This window comes from Melospiza georgiana, chromosome 23 (assembly GCF_028018845.1).
Source record: "Melospiza georgiana isolate bMelGeo1 chromosome 23, bMelGeo1.pri, whole genome shotgun sequence".
Taxonomy (NCBI): Eukaryota; Metazoa; Chordata; class Aves; order Passeriformes; family Passerellidae; genus Melospiza; species Melospiza georgiana.
In genome coordinates this window covers 9,066,733-9,083,241 of record NC_080452.1, presented here as the reverse complement: position 1 = coordinate 9,083,241, position 16,509 = coordinate 9,066,733, and the positions used below count along the sequence as shown (strand labels likewise).

General features: G+C 57.1%; 3 protein-coding genes across 4 annotated transcripts in view; 1 reads left to right on the top strand and 2 right to left on the bottom strand.

The window, feature by feature from the left end:
• RPL10A (ribosomal protein L10a) overlaps positions 1-12,196 on the top strand; it is a 90,682-nt gene extending 78,486 nt beyond the window's left edge. The window contains exons 1-6 of one of the 2 annotated variants that reach the window (XM_058039684.1): positions 9,452-9,494; positions 9,702-9,776; positions 9,855-9,935; positions 10,233-10,381; positions 11,180-11,352; positions 11,989-12,196. In XM_058039684.1, the coding sequence (XP_057895667.1) occupies positions 9,490-9,494; positions 9,702-9,776; positions 9,855-9,935; positions 10,233-10,381; positions 11,180-11,352; positions 11,989-12,159 (654 nt within the window). In that variant the 5' untranslated portion in view covers positions 9,452-9,489 and the 3' untranslated portion in view covers positions 12,160-12,196. Of the gene's footprint in view, positions 1-9,451; positions 9,495-9,701; positions 9,777-9,854; positions 9,936-10,232; positions 10,382-11,179; positions 11,353-11,988 lie in introns of those variants that run through there. The other variant, XM_058039685.1, reaches the window with a different exon arrangement.
• ZNF76 (zinc finger protein 76) lies at positions 156-8,012 on the bottom strand. The gene is made up of 14 exons (XM_058039687.1): positions 7,879-8,012; positions 6,626-6,706; positions 5,448-5,525; positions 5,081-5,286; positions 4,496-4,573; positions 4,047-4,163; positions 3,733-3,808; positions 3,321-3,446; positions 3,038-3,217; positions 2,597-2,830; positions 2,163-2,287; positions 1,309-1,449; positions 1,116-1,220; positions 156-788 (listed from the first exon to the last, which is right to left on the bottom strand). Exons 1-14 carry the CDS (start codon positions 7,949-7,951, stop codon positions 684-686), a joined length of 1,725 nt encoding a protein of 574 aa, XP_057895670.1. The 5' UTR covers positions 7,952-8,012; the 3' UTR covers positions 156-683.
• Positions 12,197-15,738: 3,542 nt separating the features above from the next.
• SCUBE3 (signal peptide, CUB domain and EGF like domain containing 3) overlaps positions 15,739-16,509 on the bottom strand; it is a 29,428-nt gene continuing 28,657 nt past the window's right edge. Inside the window, exons 20-22 of the mRNA XM_058040034.1 lie at positions 16,269-16,421; positions 16,020-16,099; positions 15,739-15,888 (exon numbers count right to left, since the gene is read on the bottom strand). Coding sequence (XP_057896017.1) covers positions 15,739-15,888; positions 16,020-16,099; positions 16,269-16,421 — 383 coding nt within the window. The remainder of the gene's footprint in view (positions 15,889-16,019; positions 16,100-16,268; positions 16,422-16,509) is intronic.

The following is a 16,509-nucleotide window of genomic DNA, read 5'->3' as shown; positions in this document are numbered from 1 at the left end:
TGCTTAGGCAGGAGATGCTTGGTCAATTCCACAAATCTCCTCAATTCTTACAGCTGCTGAACACCATCATCCACCCTCTCCTCCCAGCTGCCACCAAAGAGAAGAGGGGTCCTTTTAAAAAACAATTTTAAAATTTGTTTTTATTTCAACTCAGCATTTACATCCAGGTCTAGCTCAGCTCCTGGCAAGTGCTGGCTGCTCTGCTCCACAGCCAAGGGATCTGCCATGGAAGCCCTGCTTGAAAAGGAAGCGTGACAAAGAGATGGGAGAACTGCTGTTGGAACCATCCCAGTGCTGGCTCCAGTGGCAGGAACTGCTCACCCTCCATACCAAGCTCAGGACAGCCTGGCCTTGCTCTGATGGGCCTTTATTGCTTCTGTGCATGTGCTGCCCACTGAGCTGGAGGGGTGGCCAAGAAGGGGAGCAGTTGCACCATTCCTGGAGGGAGAGGGCAGGAAGTGCCCCTGCAGACAGAGCTGCTGCCCAGAGCCCAGGAGCAGCCCAGTGTACCTGCCCTCCCTCCCAGAGGGAAAAGCCCTTCAGACAGGGTCACCCCAGCAGCCCTGTGCCCTGCCAGTGTCCCAGCTGGCACAGGGCACACGCTGGCACTGCTCAGACACCGTCCCTGCCAGCCCTGCACAGGCTGGGGCTGGCACTGCCCTGCCCTGGCTGCTCTGCTGGCCTCAGCTCCCCTTCCCAGGCAGGGCTGTGGCAGGGGGCACTGGCTCGTAGTGGATGACTGCTGTGGCCATGCTGAGGGCTTCCTCCAGGCTCTGCTGCTCTTCCAGCTGGGGAGGGAAGGGAGACAGACAGAAATGAGTGCTGAACCCCCAAAAGGCAGCTCAGGGGGCTCCCAGCAGGACAGAGGGGTGACACAGGTGAGTGACACAGGTGGGTGACAGGGGGTGAAGCAGAAGGACAGAGGGCTGAGATGCAGAAGGGTTGTTTGCAGAGGAGCATTCTGCAGTCCCAGCAGGATGTCCCTGTTGTTCTCTGCACACAGGGCATTTGGGAATTAAGGAGCAAACTCCCCAGGCAAGCAGCAATGCAGCAGGGCCAGAGGTGGCAGTGGGCGGCCAGGGAGTGAAGGGGAGAGTGGAAAAGCCACGTGGTACCTGCACAGCAATGTGGGTGCCGTGGGAGGTGGCCAGCAATGCCACCTGCTGATGGCAGAGTGGGGCAATGTCCGACTCCTCTGACACCGCCGCCCCTACGGTCACCTGGAAAAGTTCAATTAATCTTGTTTTAAAAGAAAATGCAGCTCTCTTCTAGCAGAGGCAGCAGGGGCAGCCCCAGCTCTGTCTGTACCTCCTGTGCCTCGGTGCCATCACGGCTGGCCACAGCCACGGTGCCAGTGTCCCCTCCCTCGGGCACGGCGAGGACCCTGCTCTGTGCCACCACGCCGATGGCACTGCCCAGGGCCTGCAGCTCCTCCTGAGACAGACTGACCTGGGGATGACAGCAGAGCTCAGCGAGCCTTTGGCACCTCCTGAGCTCAGCAATGCATCGGCCTGGGCAAGGAGGAAACAGCCTCTCTGCAGGACTCAAGGCACCGAGAGCTCCAAGCACCAGCACCATGGAAAAAATTGACAACAGGACAACAGAGAACTCAGAGCTTGGGTCTTCAGCCCTCCCCATCCCACCACATCTTCCCATTCTGCCTTTTGTCTGAAGCCTGGATGGAGACAGCTTTGTGCACTGCAGCAGCAGGAGCATCTCAGGCTAAGAGGAAACAGGTCACTGCTGGCAGCTGCTTCCCTTGCCCCGTGCCACAGAAGGAAGTTTTTTCCAGTCAGCACAGGGGCAGCTGGTGGAGGGAAGTACAAGAAAAGCACTGCTGTATACAAGTGATGACAAAACATCTCCAAATGCAGCCTGGGTCAGCAGAGCTGGGGAGCCAAGGGCTGCCAGTGACCACACAAACACCCAGAAACCCTCAGCAAGGGGGGCACTGGGACCAGAGAACCCCACACCAACACTGCAGCAGTGGGTGAGGATGTAGGAGGGAGCCCTCAGGGCAGGAAGAGCCCAAGAAACTCCAAGGTCTGAAAAAAATGCTGGAAAAAGCCCCTGCAAAGAACATCCTGGCTGAGTGGAGGAAGAATCTCACTTCAGGTAATAACTGCTGTCCCTGACATGCTGGAGGCTGTCTGTGTCCTTACCTGCTCTGTCCCGTCCTGAGAGATAAGTGAGATTTGTGTAGGCACAGCATCTTCTTCTTCATCTTCCTCCATCTCTGAGAGGAAAGCAATATGCTGACTCTTCAGTGGAGAGCCTCTGTCAGCAGCTGGATCAGAGAAGGGGAAGAGCAGCATTATGAGAGTGTGAAAAGCCCATGCCTGGCCTCTGGACCTGCCTGTGGTCTCAACACACAAGAGCACAAGACCATGATGGCCTGGCAAGAAGGACCTTTACCTCTCCCTGTACCACAGAACGGGCAGGGGCCTGTTCCCAACCTCACAGACCTTCCAATAAATCCAGCTTTGATGGGGAAGCAGGCAGCCACGGCACACACTCGGCTCTGAGAGGGGCGTGTCTGCTCTTGCCGTCACCTCCCTCCCTTTTGCCACACCTTGATGGGGGAGTGGCCGCTCACCCTCCAGCTGCTGCTGCTCGAACAGGGCCTGCTCGCTCTCCTCGGTGGCCTCCAGCTCGCCGTGGCTGCTGCGTTTGTGCATGGCCAGCGTGGAGGTCTGCCGGTAGGTCTTGCCGCAGCTGCTGCACGTGTAGGGCTTGCAGTGCGTGTGCACCACGTGGTGCTTGTACAGGCTGGAGTACTCGGTGAAGCGCTTCCCGCAGCCCGGCACGGTGCACAGGTACGGCTTCTCTCCTAGGGCAGAGGCCACAGAGCTGAGCATCACCCTCCTCATGCCCTGGGGAGGGACTCTCCACCAGAGCAAGCAGCTGGAGACAGACTGCTGGAACAACAATCAATCCAATGAAGCAATTCCCACCATTTCCTCCAACTCCCCGATCCGCTCCCGTGACAATGCCCATTCCAGCCCCACCACGCTCCCTGCTGCTGGCTCCCTCCTACCTGTGTGGATCCTCATGTGGTTCTTGTAGTTGGTGGCGCTGGTGAAGCCCCTGCCGCAGCCAGGCTCCGCACAGGTGTAGGGCCGCTCGCCCGTGTGCGTCCGCATGTGAACCTTGCGGATGTTGGACGTGGTGAAGGAGCGGCCACAGCCCACGAAGGGACACTTGAAGGGACGCTCACCTGCACGGACAGGGTGCTGAGGGTGAGAGCTGCCACCGTGCAGCCACCTGGAGTCCCTGTGAGTGGGCTGTGCCCCGTGCAGTTCTTGCCCCGTGCCGCTCACCCGTGTGCGTGCGGATGTGTTTCTGCAGGTCCCCGGAGGTTTTGAAGGCTTTGCTGCACAAATCTTCTGGACACTTGTAGGGTTTCTCACCTGTGTGTGTTCTCACGTGGCTCTTCAGACCATACCCTGTCCAGGACAGAGACCACAACTAAGTTTGTAATGAGAAGGAAGCACCATGACAAGGAGTACCGGCCCTCAGTGCACGTACCTGAGTGTTTGTGTTGTGTCTGCAAAGCTTGAAAGGGAAGAAATAACCAACCCCAACACCACTTCCAACCTTGCTGCCACCATTATCTGCCCACAATCAGTGAAGGCTCCCGTGCTGTGATTCCCCTGGTTTTAGATGCTCTGGATATTGTGCTCTACTGGCTTGGACACAAAATGAAATCTGCTCAAAACAGGAATTTGTTACCTGTGGCAAATGCTTTCCCACAGCTTGGGAAGTCACACGTGTATGGCCGGTCACCCGTGTGAGCACGTTCATGTACCTGGAAAAGAAACAACAGGTCCCTAAAATGAGGTCCAAGGGAAGGAAGAATGAAAACTATGGAAAAACGCTGCTGGAGAGAATTTAAAGTTCCCTGCTGGATTTCACCTTGGCCAAGTGACACATCTGGGTCTCTTGGGGAGCTCAGCAGTAACTCAGCTGCACACAGCAGAGCATCCTGCTCTGGCAGTGTCACCTGGGCTGGTCTGGCCTGCACCCTGCCACGCCACCTGCCTTACCTTGAGGTGGTGGGCAGTGGTGTAGAGGCGGCCACAGCCTTGGTACCCGCAGCGGAAAGCTCTGCTGCCGACCTGCTGCCCCTTCCTGTGGCTCTGCACCTCCTCCTCCTGCAGATCCTGCTGGGACAAGCACTGGAATCAATCCAGCAAGCCACCACAGCTTCACCAAGCCCACACAAATATTTCCCTCCTTGCCATACATATGCACTCCTGCAGTTATCTTCCAAAAACATGTTCCTACAAACCAGTTTGTACATGGTGAAGCCCAGGTGACAGGGCTCTAGGAACCTGCATTTACCCCTCCCACCTCCCAGGGTTCTCAGACATGAAACTCCCTTTCTCAGCTCATTTGAAAAACGTGCAGTTAGTATTTGCTAACTCAGCAGAGAAGCCACAACATTTTTATAATTAGTGGCAAAGAGGAGTTCCAGTCATTGAAAAATTCAGACCTGGGGAGAGATGTTGCTGGAGTCTTTACTCTTCACATGGCAGGTGTCTGTCACTCCCTCCTCTTCCTCGTCAGAGCCCTGTGAGTGAAGAAGCACAGGCCCTGTCTGTGTGTCCCTGTGCAGCAGGAAGGCAGTGACAGCCACAGTGCCACCCCACCCTTCCCCAGCGAGCAGGGCCTGCCACAGCAGGAAGGTCTGTGCCCAGCTCAGCACTGCAGCACCCTCCTGGCAGCCCCTGCTCCACAGCCCATGGAGATGGGACAAAAAGGCACTGCCTGGGATATTGGGGTGGGACACTGCAGTGACAGCACAGCAGGAGCTGAAGCTGCTTTGGTTTGGAGGTCACCATGGGGACAGTGGCCATGGCTCTGGCACACCAAAGGCTGTGTCACAGCAGCTCTCCTCCCTTCCCAAACCTCAGCCTGCAGCAGGTGAAGGGTGGCAGGCCCAGCACCCCACAGGACCAAAGAGCCCCATTCTGTGTCCCCAGCTGCCAGGCACCCCTCAGCACTGGACCCTGTCCGAGGACTTCTCTCAAACAGGGAGGGCACAAACTCAGGCCAGGAGATGCTGCTGTGCCCTCACCTTCCTGCCATGCTGCTGCAATGCATTCATGGTGTCCACATCGAGGCCATCATCTTCCTCCTCCTTCCCAGGCAACCCCTGGAGCCCAGCTTCCATCTGCACTTGCAGGATGGTGCTGCCAGGGGCCACGATGACAGGGTGGTGGATGTAGGCAGTGGAGCCATCCTCCAGCTGGACAGCCTGGAATGTGCCAGGCTCGTAACTCTCTGCAAGAGGAAACGTTCAGGTAAAGGGCTGAAAAAAATTCAGCTGAAAAAAAGCTCAGTGTGAGGCAGGAAAAAAGTGCTTCACCTCCCCAGCCCTGGAAATCTGAGACATTCCAGCAGCTTCTCTCCAGCTGCCAGGGAAAGAGCAGGGAGTGCTTTACCTTTGGCTGTGCTGTGTATGAAGGCCATGCTGCCATCCTCCAGCAACACTGGCTGCCCATCTTCAAAAGCCACAGCCTCTAAAAGGAAAGGAAAACATCCACACACCTTCCTGGAGCACGCAGCTGAGGCTGCCAGGCAGGAGAGGACACAGGGCTGCCTGCTTGCCCTGAAAGGCAACCACAGGTGTAGGTTTTAAGACACCATCTGTGCCCCTCTGATGTGAATGGTGAGGTTTTCAAGGCTTCATGCACAGATTTGCCTCTTCCTTTGCTCAAAGGAGTGATGCAGTGTCTCACCAGTTTCAAAATGCCAGGTTATATCCCAACAAGAAGGGGATATAATGGAGAAGGATGGCTCTGGCACAGGGGAGTGTGAGGGAGGAAAGCACAAACATCCCATGCCAGGGGAAGCAGGGGTGAGCAGAGCCCCTCTCACTGTGCGTGTGAAGGCAGGGAAGAGGCTGCAGGGGGAAAGGGGCACAGCCAGCTATAAAACATCCATTTCCAGCAGCCTTTGGAGAACAGAACAGGGAGGTGGCACACAAGGAGCATCAAGGAAGGACTGCCCAAGGTAACAGAGCTCTTTCTACCTGCCCTTTGGCATCTTGGCATGGCCAAGGATGATTCCTCCGTGCCCCTCTGGTGCCTGCCACATGATCTGGGCTCCCAACACCTCTCTAATGTTCCCTAATTTCAGAGATGATGTTGGCTGATGGGTCAATGGCTAAGGTGGCATTGTTCCCAACAGTCCCCACATGACCCCTCCCACCACCAGCACCTATTCCAGAAGTAATGCATTATCTCACAGTTCAGAGGAAATTCCTGCCCAGCTGCTCCCACATGAAACAACTCTGTGTGTGCTGTGTGCTGGCACCAACACAGCTCACTGGGCTCGTGGTATGACAACAGGGAGAGCCCACAGGTGAAATGGCACTTGAACACTGGTCTCCACCTCCACCAAATTCACCTTCTCATCGGATTGCTAACGACTTTGCAGGCCATGGCCTTGTTTACTCAGCCTCAAAACCACAAGAAAGAAAACCCCAACAGAAACCCTGTGCTCATGTGGAATTTTGAGAGCTGAACTGACAGAGGAGCCCAAATGCTGGAGCACTGAGAGCTGCAGCCACACCTACAGTGTCCTTCCAAAGAGAAAGAGGGCAGTGTGTGTTCCTCACCTTTCTGAACTGTCACCTGGTGGATATAAGCTGTGGTCCCATCTTCAAGTTCAATGACTTGCCCTTCAATCAGCTTTTCACCTGGAACAGTTAAAACACACCATCAGCTGCTGACCCAGCCCCTCTGCCCACAAAAGGGACAAATTGTCACTTCTAGGCCGGTATGGATCAGCTTTTCCCCACAGAGACACTTCCCAGAAATGCTGGCATGGCTTTGTCTAGACAGGACACAAAGACCCTCAGGCACCCCTTGGAGAGGAGCTGCCCCTCACAGCTCCTCGTGCCAAGGAGCAGACAGAGCATACAGAGGAAGCAATTACACTCGTGTTGGAAGAAAATACCAACTGTGTGTGCTGAGCAGCATCAGCAAGGGCTGGGAGATTTATCTACTGCTTTGGCAGAGGATCAACTGTTAGGAAACAATTACAGCACCTCAAGGAGCATAAAGTGCTGCCAGTGTTGAGCTGTCGAGGCTCAACTCTGCCAAAGCCTGACTGCAAACCTGTAATTGTGACTGAGCTACCCAAAGATTTGGTGCAGAGAGGATTTGATCCTTGCTCCATCCCACTGAACATGGAGAATCCAGGTTGGTTTCACCTGGAGCAAAAGGTTTGAGAGGGGTCACACAACCTGGCGGTTCCAAGACAGCACAGCTCCACACACATAACAAACCTGCAGTGAGTTTGCACAGAAAATGAAGCAGGAGAGCAACCCCCAGGACAGGGAGCTGCACGACTCCTCCATCCTGTTCTGCAGGCTGGGAAACAGCGTGCTCCTCTTCCTGGAAGCAGTGGGTGCTACAGAGAGGGGCACCTCACCAACACCAGGCTAAGGGCAGGTGTGGAATTTGGCACCTCTCTGAGTGGGGAAAGCACTGCTGTGAACCAAACCCTGTGCACACCAGGGATGCAAATCCACCTGCTCAGCCCAGGGTAAGTTTTGGTGGAGCAGAGCCCTGCAGGCCACAGCATCAGCTGCACAGCATCAGCTCCCTGTCCACAGCAGCCCTGGGGAGAACAGGGCTCTCCTTGTCTGAACAGCTCCTTTATTTCCACAGCAACACCTCTCCCATCTCCACAGCTTCACTTCCAAACCAGAGGCACGTTTGATTTGTATTTTATTTCGCATCACACTCCAGTGCAAATCCACCAGCTGCCCACGTGGCAGCTCCCACGCCGCGAGGGGCCCTTTTGGTGAGCCCGACTCTCATTTCAGAGGCAGGAGGAGCCTCTGACAGCCCGAGGCTCTGTTACCTCTGGCAGCCTGCTGCAGGTAGGCCGTGGTGCCATCCCCAAGGGTCACTGCTGGCAGCCCCAGGCTCTCCATCCTGCCCCGAGTCCCCACACATGGATCCTGCCTGGCAGCACGGGGGCCTGTGGGACACGGGGTTGGCGTCTTTGCTGCGAGCCTTAAGTAAAAAGAACAATTCCGTTTCAATTTCTGCCCTTAGCTTCTCCTCCTCCTTTTGTTTCTCCACTTTTGCACACTAGGAAAGGCTTGAATGGCCTCAAAAGACTTTTGAGGTTTAAAGGGGTAGGATGGACAATGCTGCATCCTTCCCACACTAAAGGCAGGCAGGGATAAGAATCTCTTCCACAGCCAGATATGAAATAAAGCTTATCAGTGAAGTGACAGTCTTCTTGGAGACAGCACAAATGTTATATTCCAGCCCTTCCCGTCCTCCAAATGATCTGCGGGGGTTTCCAGGTACTTGAAATCCTGAACCTACAGGCTGAGCACGTCCTGCGCTGCAGCACACAGGGGTGATGAGCTTTATTCCTCCTTCTCCCCTCCCTCTCCTGACTAATTCCCAGCCTTCCGAGGGACGCAATCCCAGGCTCTAAGCAAATGATGCTAAAGCCTGCACACCCCCACAAGAACATTTGCTGATCGGTTATCTTGCAGAGGCGCCACAGCGCGTTCTTCCTGAGCCACCTCTGACAGACAAATCTTTGATCGTTTCATTTCCAGCAGCGAGCGAGGAGCACCGTGCCCGCCGCCGCTCGGTGCCCGCTCGGTGCCGCCTCGCCCCGCGCTCCCCGCACCCGGCGGAGGCTCCGCTGCGCTGCCCCGGCTCTCACCCCGCCGTGCCCCCGACAGACCGGGGAACCGCGGCACGGGCTGCGAGGGCAGGGCCCGGGGGGCTCCCCCCGCGCGGTGCCCCGGGGGCTGAGGCGGCTCCGGGCCCGGGGAGCTCCCCCCGTGCGGTCCCGGGGGCTGAGGCGGCTCCGGGCCCGGCCGCCATCGCCGCCCCCCCATCCCCCACACCGACCTGAGCTACCCGCCGGGCCCGGGTCCGCCGCCGGCCCGACGTGCACCGCGCGCGGCCCCGCCCACCCCGCAACCCGCATGGCGGCGCCGCTCCCGCCCGCCATACAGGTTCCGGGGCGCGCGCGCCGCCCCACGGGCAATGCAGGGAGTGCAGCCGGCGGCGCATGCGCGGTGCCAACGCTGAAGCCACACGGCCCCGGTTTCCGCTGCCCTGCCCGGCCCGGGCTGCCGGCGGTACCTGCCCCGTGACCGGGACCGGGCAGTGCTGCCGCCCGCGCCCAGCCTGGACCGGCAGCTCCTTCCCGGCGGCTGCTGAGGCCAGCCTGGGGCTCCTGAGATACACTGTGAAGCGATGCGGGAGCTCCTATCCTGGTGGTCGGACACAGAGAAAGTGATCCCCGGTTGTTTATTTAACAAGAAAGGAGATGCGGGCGGGCAGCCGAGCAAGCCCCCCGCGCCGCTCCCCGCATGGCGGCCCTGGGGCGCCGCTCCCAATATGGCGGCGCGCCGCGCGCTCCAGTCTCGCGAGATCTCGCCACTATTTATAGCGCGCCGGAGGCACTTCCGGTCCTTCGACCCGAGCAGCCGCAGCCATGAGGTGGGTGCAGCTCAGCGTCTGCTCCGCTCCATCCGCCGCCATCCTCCGCCATCCATGCCCGGTGGGGGCCGCGGGGCCGGCCGGGCGGCCAGCGAGGCGCGATCCTCGGTGCCGATGGCGGCGGGAACGCGGAGGGACCGGGACAGGCTCGGGGCCGCGTCCTGGGCGGGGCCGGCTCTGAGTCCCCTCTGCCGTTTCCCCCCGCAGCAGCAAAGTGTCCCGGGACACCCTGTACGAGGCGGTGAAGGAGGTGCTGCACGGCAGCCGTGCCAAGAAGCGCAAGTAAGAGCCGCCGACACGGACGTGTCACCCCCGGCCTCGGCCTTCCCCCGGCCGCGCCTCACCCGGTGCCTCCCGCAGGTTCGTGGAGACGGTGGAGCTGCAGATCAGCCTCAAGAACTATGACCCGCAGAAGGACAAGCGCTTCTCCGGGACCGTCAGGTTCGCCATCCTCTCGCTCCTACCCAGCCTTCGGCGCTGCCCGGTCCCGCTCGGGGCCGCAGCGGTGCCGAACCGCTCGGGGAGTCCAGCGCGGCCCGGCCCGGTGGGGCGGCTGGACGGACCCTCACCCTGGGTCTTAAAACATGAGGGGAGGTGCGGCAGCCCCCGGGCTGTGCCCACCGGCCTGCCCGGGACGGCAGGTGAGGATGCCCCGTGCTGCGGTAAGGTCTCTCCGTGCTGGCTCCGTGCACACGCGCTGCGGCTGGCCCGTCACTCACTCGGACCTTCCTTCCCCAGGTTGAAGTCGACGCCGCGGCCTAAATTCTCGGTGTGTCTGCTGGGGGATCAGCAGCACTGTGATGAGGCCAAAGCGGTTGACATCCCTCACATGGACATAGAAGCTCTGAAGAAGCTCAACAAAAACAAGAAGCTGGTGAAGAAGCTGGGTGAGTGTCCATGAGGCTTTTCCCCATGCTCAGATTTCCATGTCATGGTTAGTTGCAGAGCTGAAACTCTGAGCAGAGTCAGCCCCAGTACCAAAATCTGCCCAAAAACTATTAAACCACCAGGCTGTTTCCAGTGCAGATCTGACAGATCAGTACTGCAGGAATGGGGCTGGATGTCCAAGGAAGGGAGAGACACAGAAAATGTCCCTGTCAACAGTTTCATCCTTTGCTATGTCCCTCACTCTCCTGGTCGGGGAGCTGGAGGGCAGCAAAAGCCAGGAAACACCAGAGGGAAGAGTGAGCTTTAGTCCTGCAGTTCTTGTGTGCACAGAATGAAATGCACTCATTTTTTCTTGGTCAGAGAGAGAAAATCCTTCCCTTTCCTGAGAACTCCAGAGTGCCTCTGGTACATGGCTCAGGCAGACAGGAACTTGCTCCTCAGTCCATAATGGGCCGTGGAACTCTGAGCTGTTGGGTGATTGTTGGCTAAGCCTCTCCCAGATGGATCCTCTGTCTCGCTCATCCTGCTGTGCACAGGCTGCAGCAAAGCTTGGAGCTCAGCAAGGGACAGTTCCTTCAGGGAGCAGGATTTGGGTCACTCTGTTGCGTGGGGCTGGGGCCTGGCTGCTGTGACAATCATTCCTCAAAGATCCTTGGCAAGACCAGCTCCAGTTCTGGTGGGACCCAGGGAATGCTGGATTTATCTGCATGGAGGAGTTGCCTGATCTCAGCTGAGTCCCTTCTGGAGCTTGGGGTGGGAGCAGGGTCCATCCCGAGCTCCTGCTTGTCTCCTTGCAGCTAAGAAGTACGACGCCTTCCTGGCCTCCGAGTCCTTGATCAAGCAAATCCCTCGAATCCTGGGCCCGGGCCTGAACAAAGCTGGGAAATTCCCTTCCCTGCTCACCCACAACGAGAACCTGGTGGCCAAGGTGGATGAGGTCAAATCCACCATCAAGTTCCAGATGAAGAAGGTAAAGCCTGGCTTCAGTTGTGTGCCTGGGGGTTGCTCTGTGTCTCTGCCATCTCTGGGTTGGGCTCTAGGTGTCCCTTGAGTGTTCCTGGAGCTGCTTTCCTCCAGCAAGGGGAAATGTACCCAGAGTGTTCCATGGGCAGCCAGGAAGGAGGAATAATTTAACTGTGGCTGGTGGATCTTGGAGCAGATGATGAGGAGAGGGTTGGATGTTTCAGTGCTGAGCACAATCCAGTGTGATTAACGCTGCTCCCAGCACGTGGGTGCTGCTCATGGCGTGTCCCTGGGGGGCTGAGCATGAGTGGGGCTTTGCTGGGGGTGAATTTGGGACTTGGCTCTGTCCAAGTGAACTTGGGAGCAGCTCTGGAGATCCTGAGGACACGGTGTGAGGGTTTGCAAATGCTTAAGCATTTAAAGTAGCTGAACTAACGATGTCCTGACACTTGGCCTCTTGGCTCACTCATAAATCCTCCTGCCTCTGGGGAGCATTGGCTTCCAGGCTGCTCAGAGAGGAGCTTGGCCTCTGCCACAGTGCAGAGAGAGCTGGGGGCACAAAGTGAAGCTGGTGTGGGCATGTCCAGGCCGTGGGTCAGCCCTTTGCTTTGCCTGTGGAATCTGTACCTGCGTCTGTCCCCAGGTGCTCTGTCTGGCTGTGGCCGTGGGTCACGTGAAGATGACAGAGGACGAGCTGGTCTACAACATCCACCTGGCCATCAACTTCCTGGTGTCCCTGCTGAAGAAGAACTGGCAGAACGTGCGAGCTCTGTACATCAAGAGCACCATGGGGAAACCCCAGCGCCTCTACTAAGGGCTGGGGGCAGCAATAAACCCTGCAGACACCCTCAGCTGTGTGTGCCTGTGTTCCTGAGAGCTCCTCGGGGAGGCTTTGTCAAGGAGCTGCTTGCTCCTTCCAGGGGAAGGGCTCAGATGAGGCCTTGATGTTCATGTGAGAGGTGATGAGTTGAGAGAGAGATGAATTCCAAGTGGGAAATTGGAGCTTTTGAGGGAAGGAGCCTCACTCACCCCCCCTGCACTCAGAGAGGGAGGGGAAGGGAAGGATCCCACACTCCCCCAGAGCAGAGGTGTCCCAGCAGGTGCAGGTTCAGCAGTTGTGCCCACAGAGGGGACCCTTACCTGGTGCAGAGCTCACCTGAATCCTGTGCAGAGCCCAGTCCTGCTCTGGGAGGGGCAGCAGAAATGTTTAAATGCAAGTGCCCCTCACTGCCCACACCTGCCCAGGTGCAGCTCATGAGGACTTGAGCATTGTCTGTGAGTGCAGGGGTGCTGAAGGACAGAGCTGCAGCCCAGCAAAGGGGTTGGGCTGAAGTATAGGGTGTTTACCATCCCCTCTGAGCCAGTCTAGCTCCATGTTCTGGGCTAAAAATGAAATTAAGTAATGTTCATAAATAAATACATTGTGCAGGGACTGCAGAGCTTAGGGAAGTGCAGCATTTAAGCTTCTGGGGGGAGAAAAAAATACTTTGGGCCCTGGAAAAGCTTGTCAGCATCTGAGGGAACAAAACAATGAAAATAGCTCTGGATCCTGCTGTTAGAAACCTTTAAAATAAGCATCAGAGCCAGTTTTTGAAAGATCAACACAACACCAAGAAATTCCATTTAATAATTAAAAAAAGACAATACAAAATGCAAACATTTCTTTTTACAAAGTTCAAATAACAATTTTTTTTCTTTTAATCAAGTGCAAATAACTTCATGAACTACATCTTGCTCATCACTTTAATCGTTTCTGCTGGAGATGGCAAGTCCTGGCCCACTGCAAAAGGCAGATATAAATACTCCAACAGGAAACAAAAAAAAAAACAAACCCAAAACCCCAACAACCTTAAATTTTCTTGACTGCTTCAAAACCTTGATCCCCGAGGTGGCTGATGTGGGTTCAGCCTCTCAAAGCCATTCTGAGCTGGGGGTGGGTGGCTCCAGGGGCCCTGTGGGATTTTGGGGGCGTTTTTGAGCTGTTTGGTGAAAGCAGAAGGGGGAAAAGCTCCAATACCAGGAGGATGTGCTGCCACCTCACCCTTCCACAGCAGGGAGCAGAGGTGGCTGGTGTGGTGACACAGCCAGGACAGCCCTGTGACCTGACATTAGATGAGCCAGAGTTAATCAAAGTTAATGAACTCTGGTGGGCACGGGGGCAGGGTTGGTCATTCTGGGCTGGTTTTATTTTTGCTGGGTTTTTTTTCCTTCTAAATGCTAAGGACCCTTTCAAAGGTCACTGTCCTGTGTCACTGTCCCAGAGCCACAAACCCTCTCCAGATCCCTCCAGCAGCTTTTGTGCATTAAAGCAGCTGCTTGCAGACAGCGACCAAGTGACAAACAGCTCAGCCCACAGATGTGGAGCTTCCAAACAGGCTGGGAGCCGGCGGCAGCAGGGCAAAATCCACAGCTGGGATGAATCAGGACAGACTTTTCCAACTGACGCATCCTGGGGACAAACCTCAGCCCCCGTGCCAGTGCTCAGCCCCTCACAGAGCCCGGGAGAGGCTCCTGGGGTGCTGCAGCACTGTGGGTCGAGGAGGGAAAACAGGATGGAGGAAAGATGGACCCAGTGGGACAGGCGGAGCAATAAATAATGGGTTTGTTAAAAGCAGGGCTGGGCTCAGGTGTGGGCAGAGGGACAGTGAGGGACAAGTGGGGACAGTGATGGAAAGGAGCTGCCACTGGCAGAGCTTTAGGCTGGTTGATCATTTTTAGTCCTGGCAGCTCCAGGTCTTTGAGAGGATGAAGATGGGGATGAAGGTGTGGGGAGGATGACAGCTGAGAGCTGGTGGCAGGGCTGGAAAAAGAGGGAGGCTTGGAGAGGAGGAGGAGAGGGGTGAGCAGTGGCAGCAGTTGCCTGTCCCTGGGAGTCCTTCTGTCCACATGAAGATGCTGGGGGCACAAAGCCACCAGTGGTGTCCACCTGGCCCTTGTCCCCAGCTGAGCCTGTCTGGGGAGGCAGATGCAGTGAAACAAGGGTGGCAGGATGGGTTTTCCCTGGGATCTGCACCCCACTCCCTGGGGAGGGACTCCCACAGCATCCCTGCAGGGTGAGAACACCCAGGGATGGGGCCAAAAATGCCTGGTGGGACTCAGAGGCACAAAAGCTGCCCAGGTCTGTGAGGGTGGGATTGCTGTCCCTGGGGGCTCCCCTCTCCTCCCAGCCCCATCCTCAGCAGGTGCTGGCTCATCCCTGAGCCCCTGCAGGCAAACAAAATCAGTTTGCAGCAAGCAGGTGACGGAGCTGAGTCCCCTTGCAACGGGACTGGAACACCCAAACTGTGGCAGATCAGTCTGACAGGACCAACTCCACCCCCATGGATGAACCAAGACGCCTCCAACTCCCTGCAAAAACTCACCCCAATGCACCGAGCAGGAGAGGCACCATCTCCCCCCCAAGAGGGGCTTTTATCGGGGACAAACGTGGCAGAAAAGGCCAGAAGATGCCATTGTGCTGGTCAGCGCAGCCCAGGCCCAGCTTGCTCTGGGTGGGTGGTTTTTGTTTTTCTTGCAAACACACATTCTCGTTTCTCAGGCAGATATAAATATTGTCGTTTCTAGTAGAAAAAAAAAACAAAAACAAAACAAAACAACTTCCCTCTAAATAATATAAGGAAGACTCAAATGATTGCACTTAATACATATGAAAAAGGTAGAAAGGAGGATATCCTAGTGCACAAACATTAACTCCTGCTCTTCTCAAAGCTTGCTTTTCCGAGTTACTCTTTGGCAGAGCTTGTAACAAAGTCTGGTTTCTTGGCACGAGTGTCTGGGGTGTGTGGAGGAGGAAGGGGAGCGGAAAGAAAAAAAAATCGAACCCGGCTGAAAGTCCTTCTCCTTTGCTCCCTGCTTTCTCCCGTGCAGCCAGACATTGTTCTCCGGGAACGTGGCTTGGCTGCGCTTCCCTCGCAGCACCAGCACCAGCGGGCCGGAGCCACCACGGTGCCGCGCTGGTGGCCTTCGCCACCGCTGCTTTGCCTTTCCTTTTCCATCCAGGCGGCTTTGTCAGCTCTTTTCCCCCAGAGCGGCGCCAAAAGCTGCGGCGTTGCCTCCTGCGCTCCTCGGGGGCTGCAGGGACAGGGACACCCCCTCACTGTCCCGGGCTGCTGCTGGCACCAGGGAACGGGGACAGACCTGGCGTGGAGGAAACCAAAGGGAGAAGCGCACGGGACCACTGCTGCAGTTTCCTAAAACCTTCTGCTTCGGAAGAGGGGAGCGGCTTCAGCGCCGCGGGATGGGAGCGGAGCGAGCCCCGGTCTGCAGGGAGCGGCGGGGAGATCGCGGGGAGACGTCTGCGGGGCGAGCAGAGGCGATCCTGCCGGAGCCAGGCGGAGGGAGGAAAAATCAGAGAGGAGAAGGAAGGGAGAAGAGGGTTTCCTTGGCTGCGGGGCTATTTGTAAGGCCGGAGGAAGCTGGAGACTTTGGAGCGCAGGAGTTTGATGAAGGAGCGGGGCAGCATCTCCTTGTGCTTCTCTGTGTACTTGAAGTAGTTCTGGGGGTGCGCCAGCACGTCGAAGAAAGCTTTGATGAGCTTCTTGTCCTGCAGGGAAGCCGAGCCAGAGGGAGGTTCAGCATCACCTCCATGCTCCCCTGAAGCCCCAAGGGCAAGGAGAGCAGGAGGCATCCCCAAAAGGAAGGATGCCCTGGGGGGTTACAGACTTGGGGGCTCACCTTGAGGATCTCCTGGTGGTTCTCAGAGGCGTAGAGCCTTCCATCCCGCACGATGTCCTCCACCAGCTGCTCATAATCCTCTGCCAAAACACACAGGGCATGAGCTGCCACTTGTCCCCAAACCTCTGGCCTCCATCCTTCAGTCCTCTCCTCCCAAACACACAGGAGGTGTGAACTGGGGGTGGCCTGGGTCCCAAACTGTGGGGGGAGAAGCACCAGGGTGCTGGGATGGCACCTCCCCGCGCTCACCATCGTAGGTGACGTAGGGGATCTGGAAGCCCCGGGCGCTGTTGGCTTCGCTGGTTTTGAAGTTGATCCAGAGCTTGCGGGAGCGGGCGGTGAAGGCGATGGGTCGCTCGTAGGTCTGGCAGGTCTCGTAGGTGGTGATGGAGGATGGGGAGGCTGCAGGGAACAGCAAGGGGACACAGGATGCTGCTTGCCCATCAGCAGAGCTACCCCCAGCCTTACTGGGTCAAGGGTGGCATCAGGG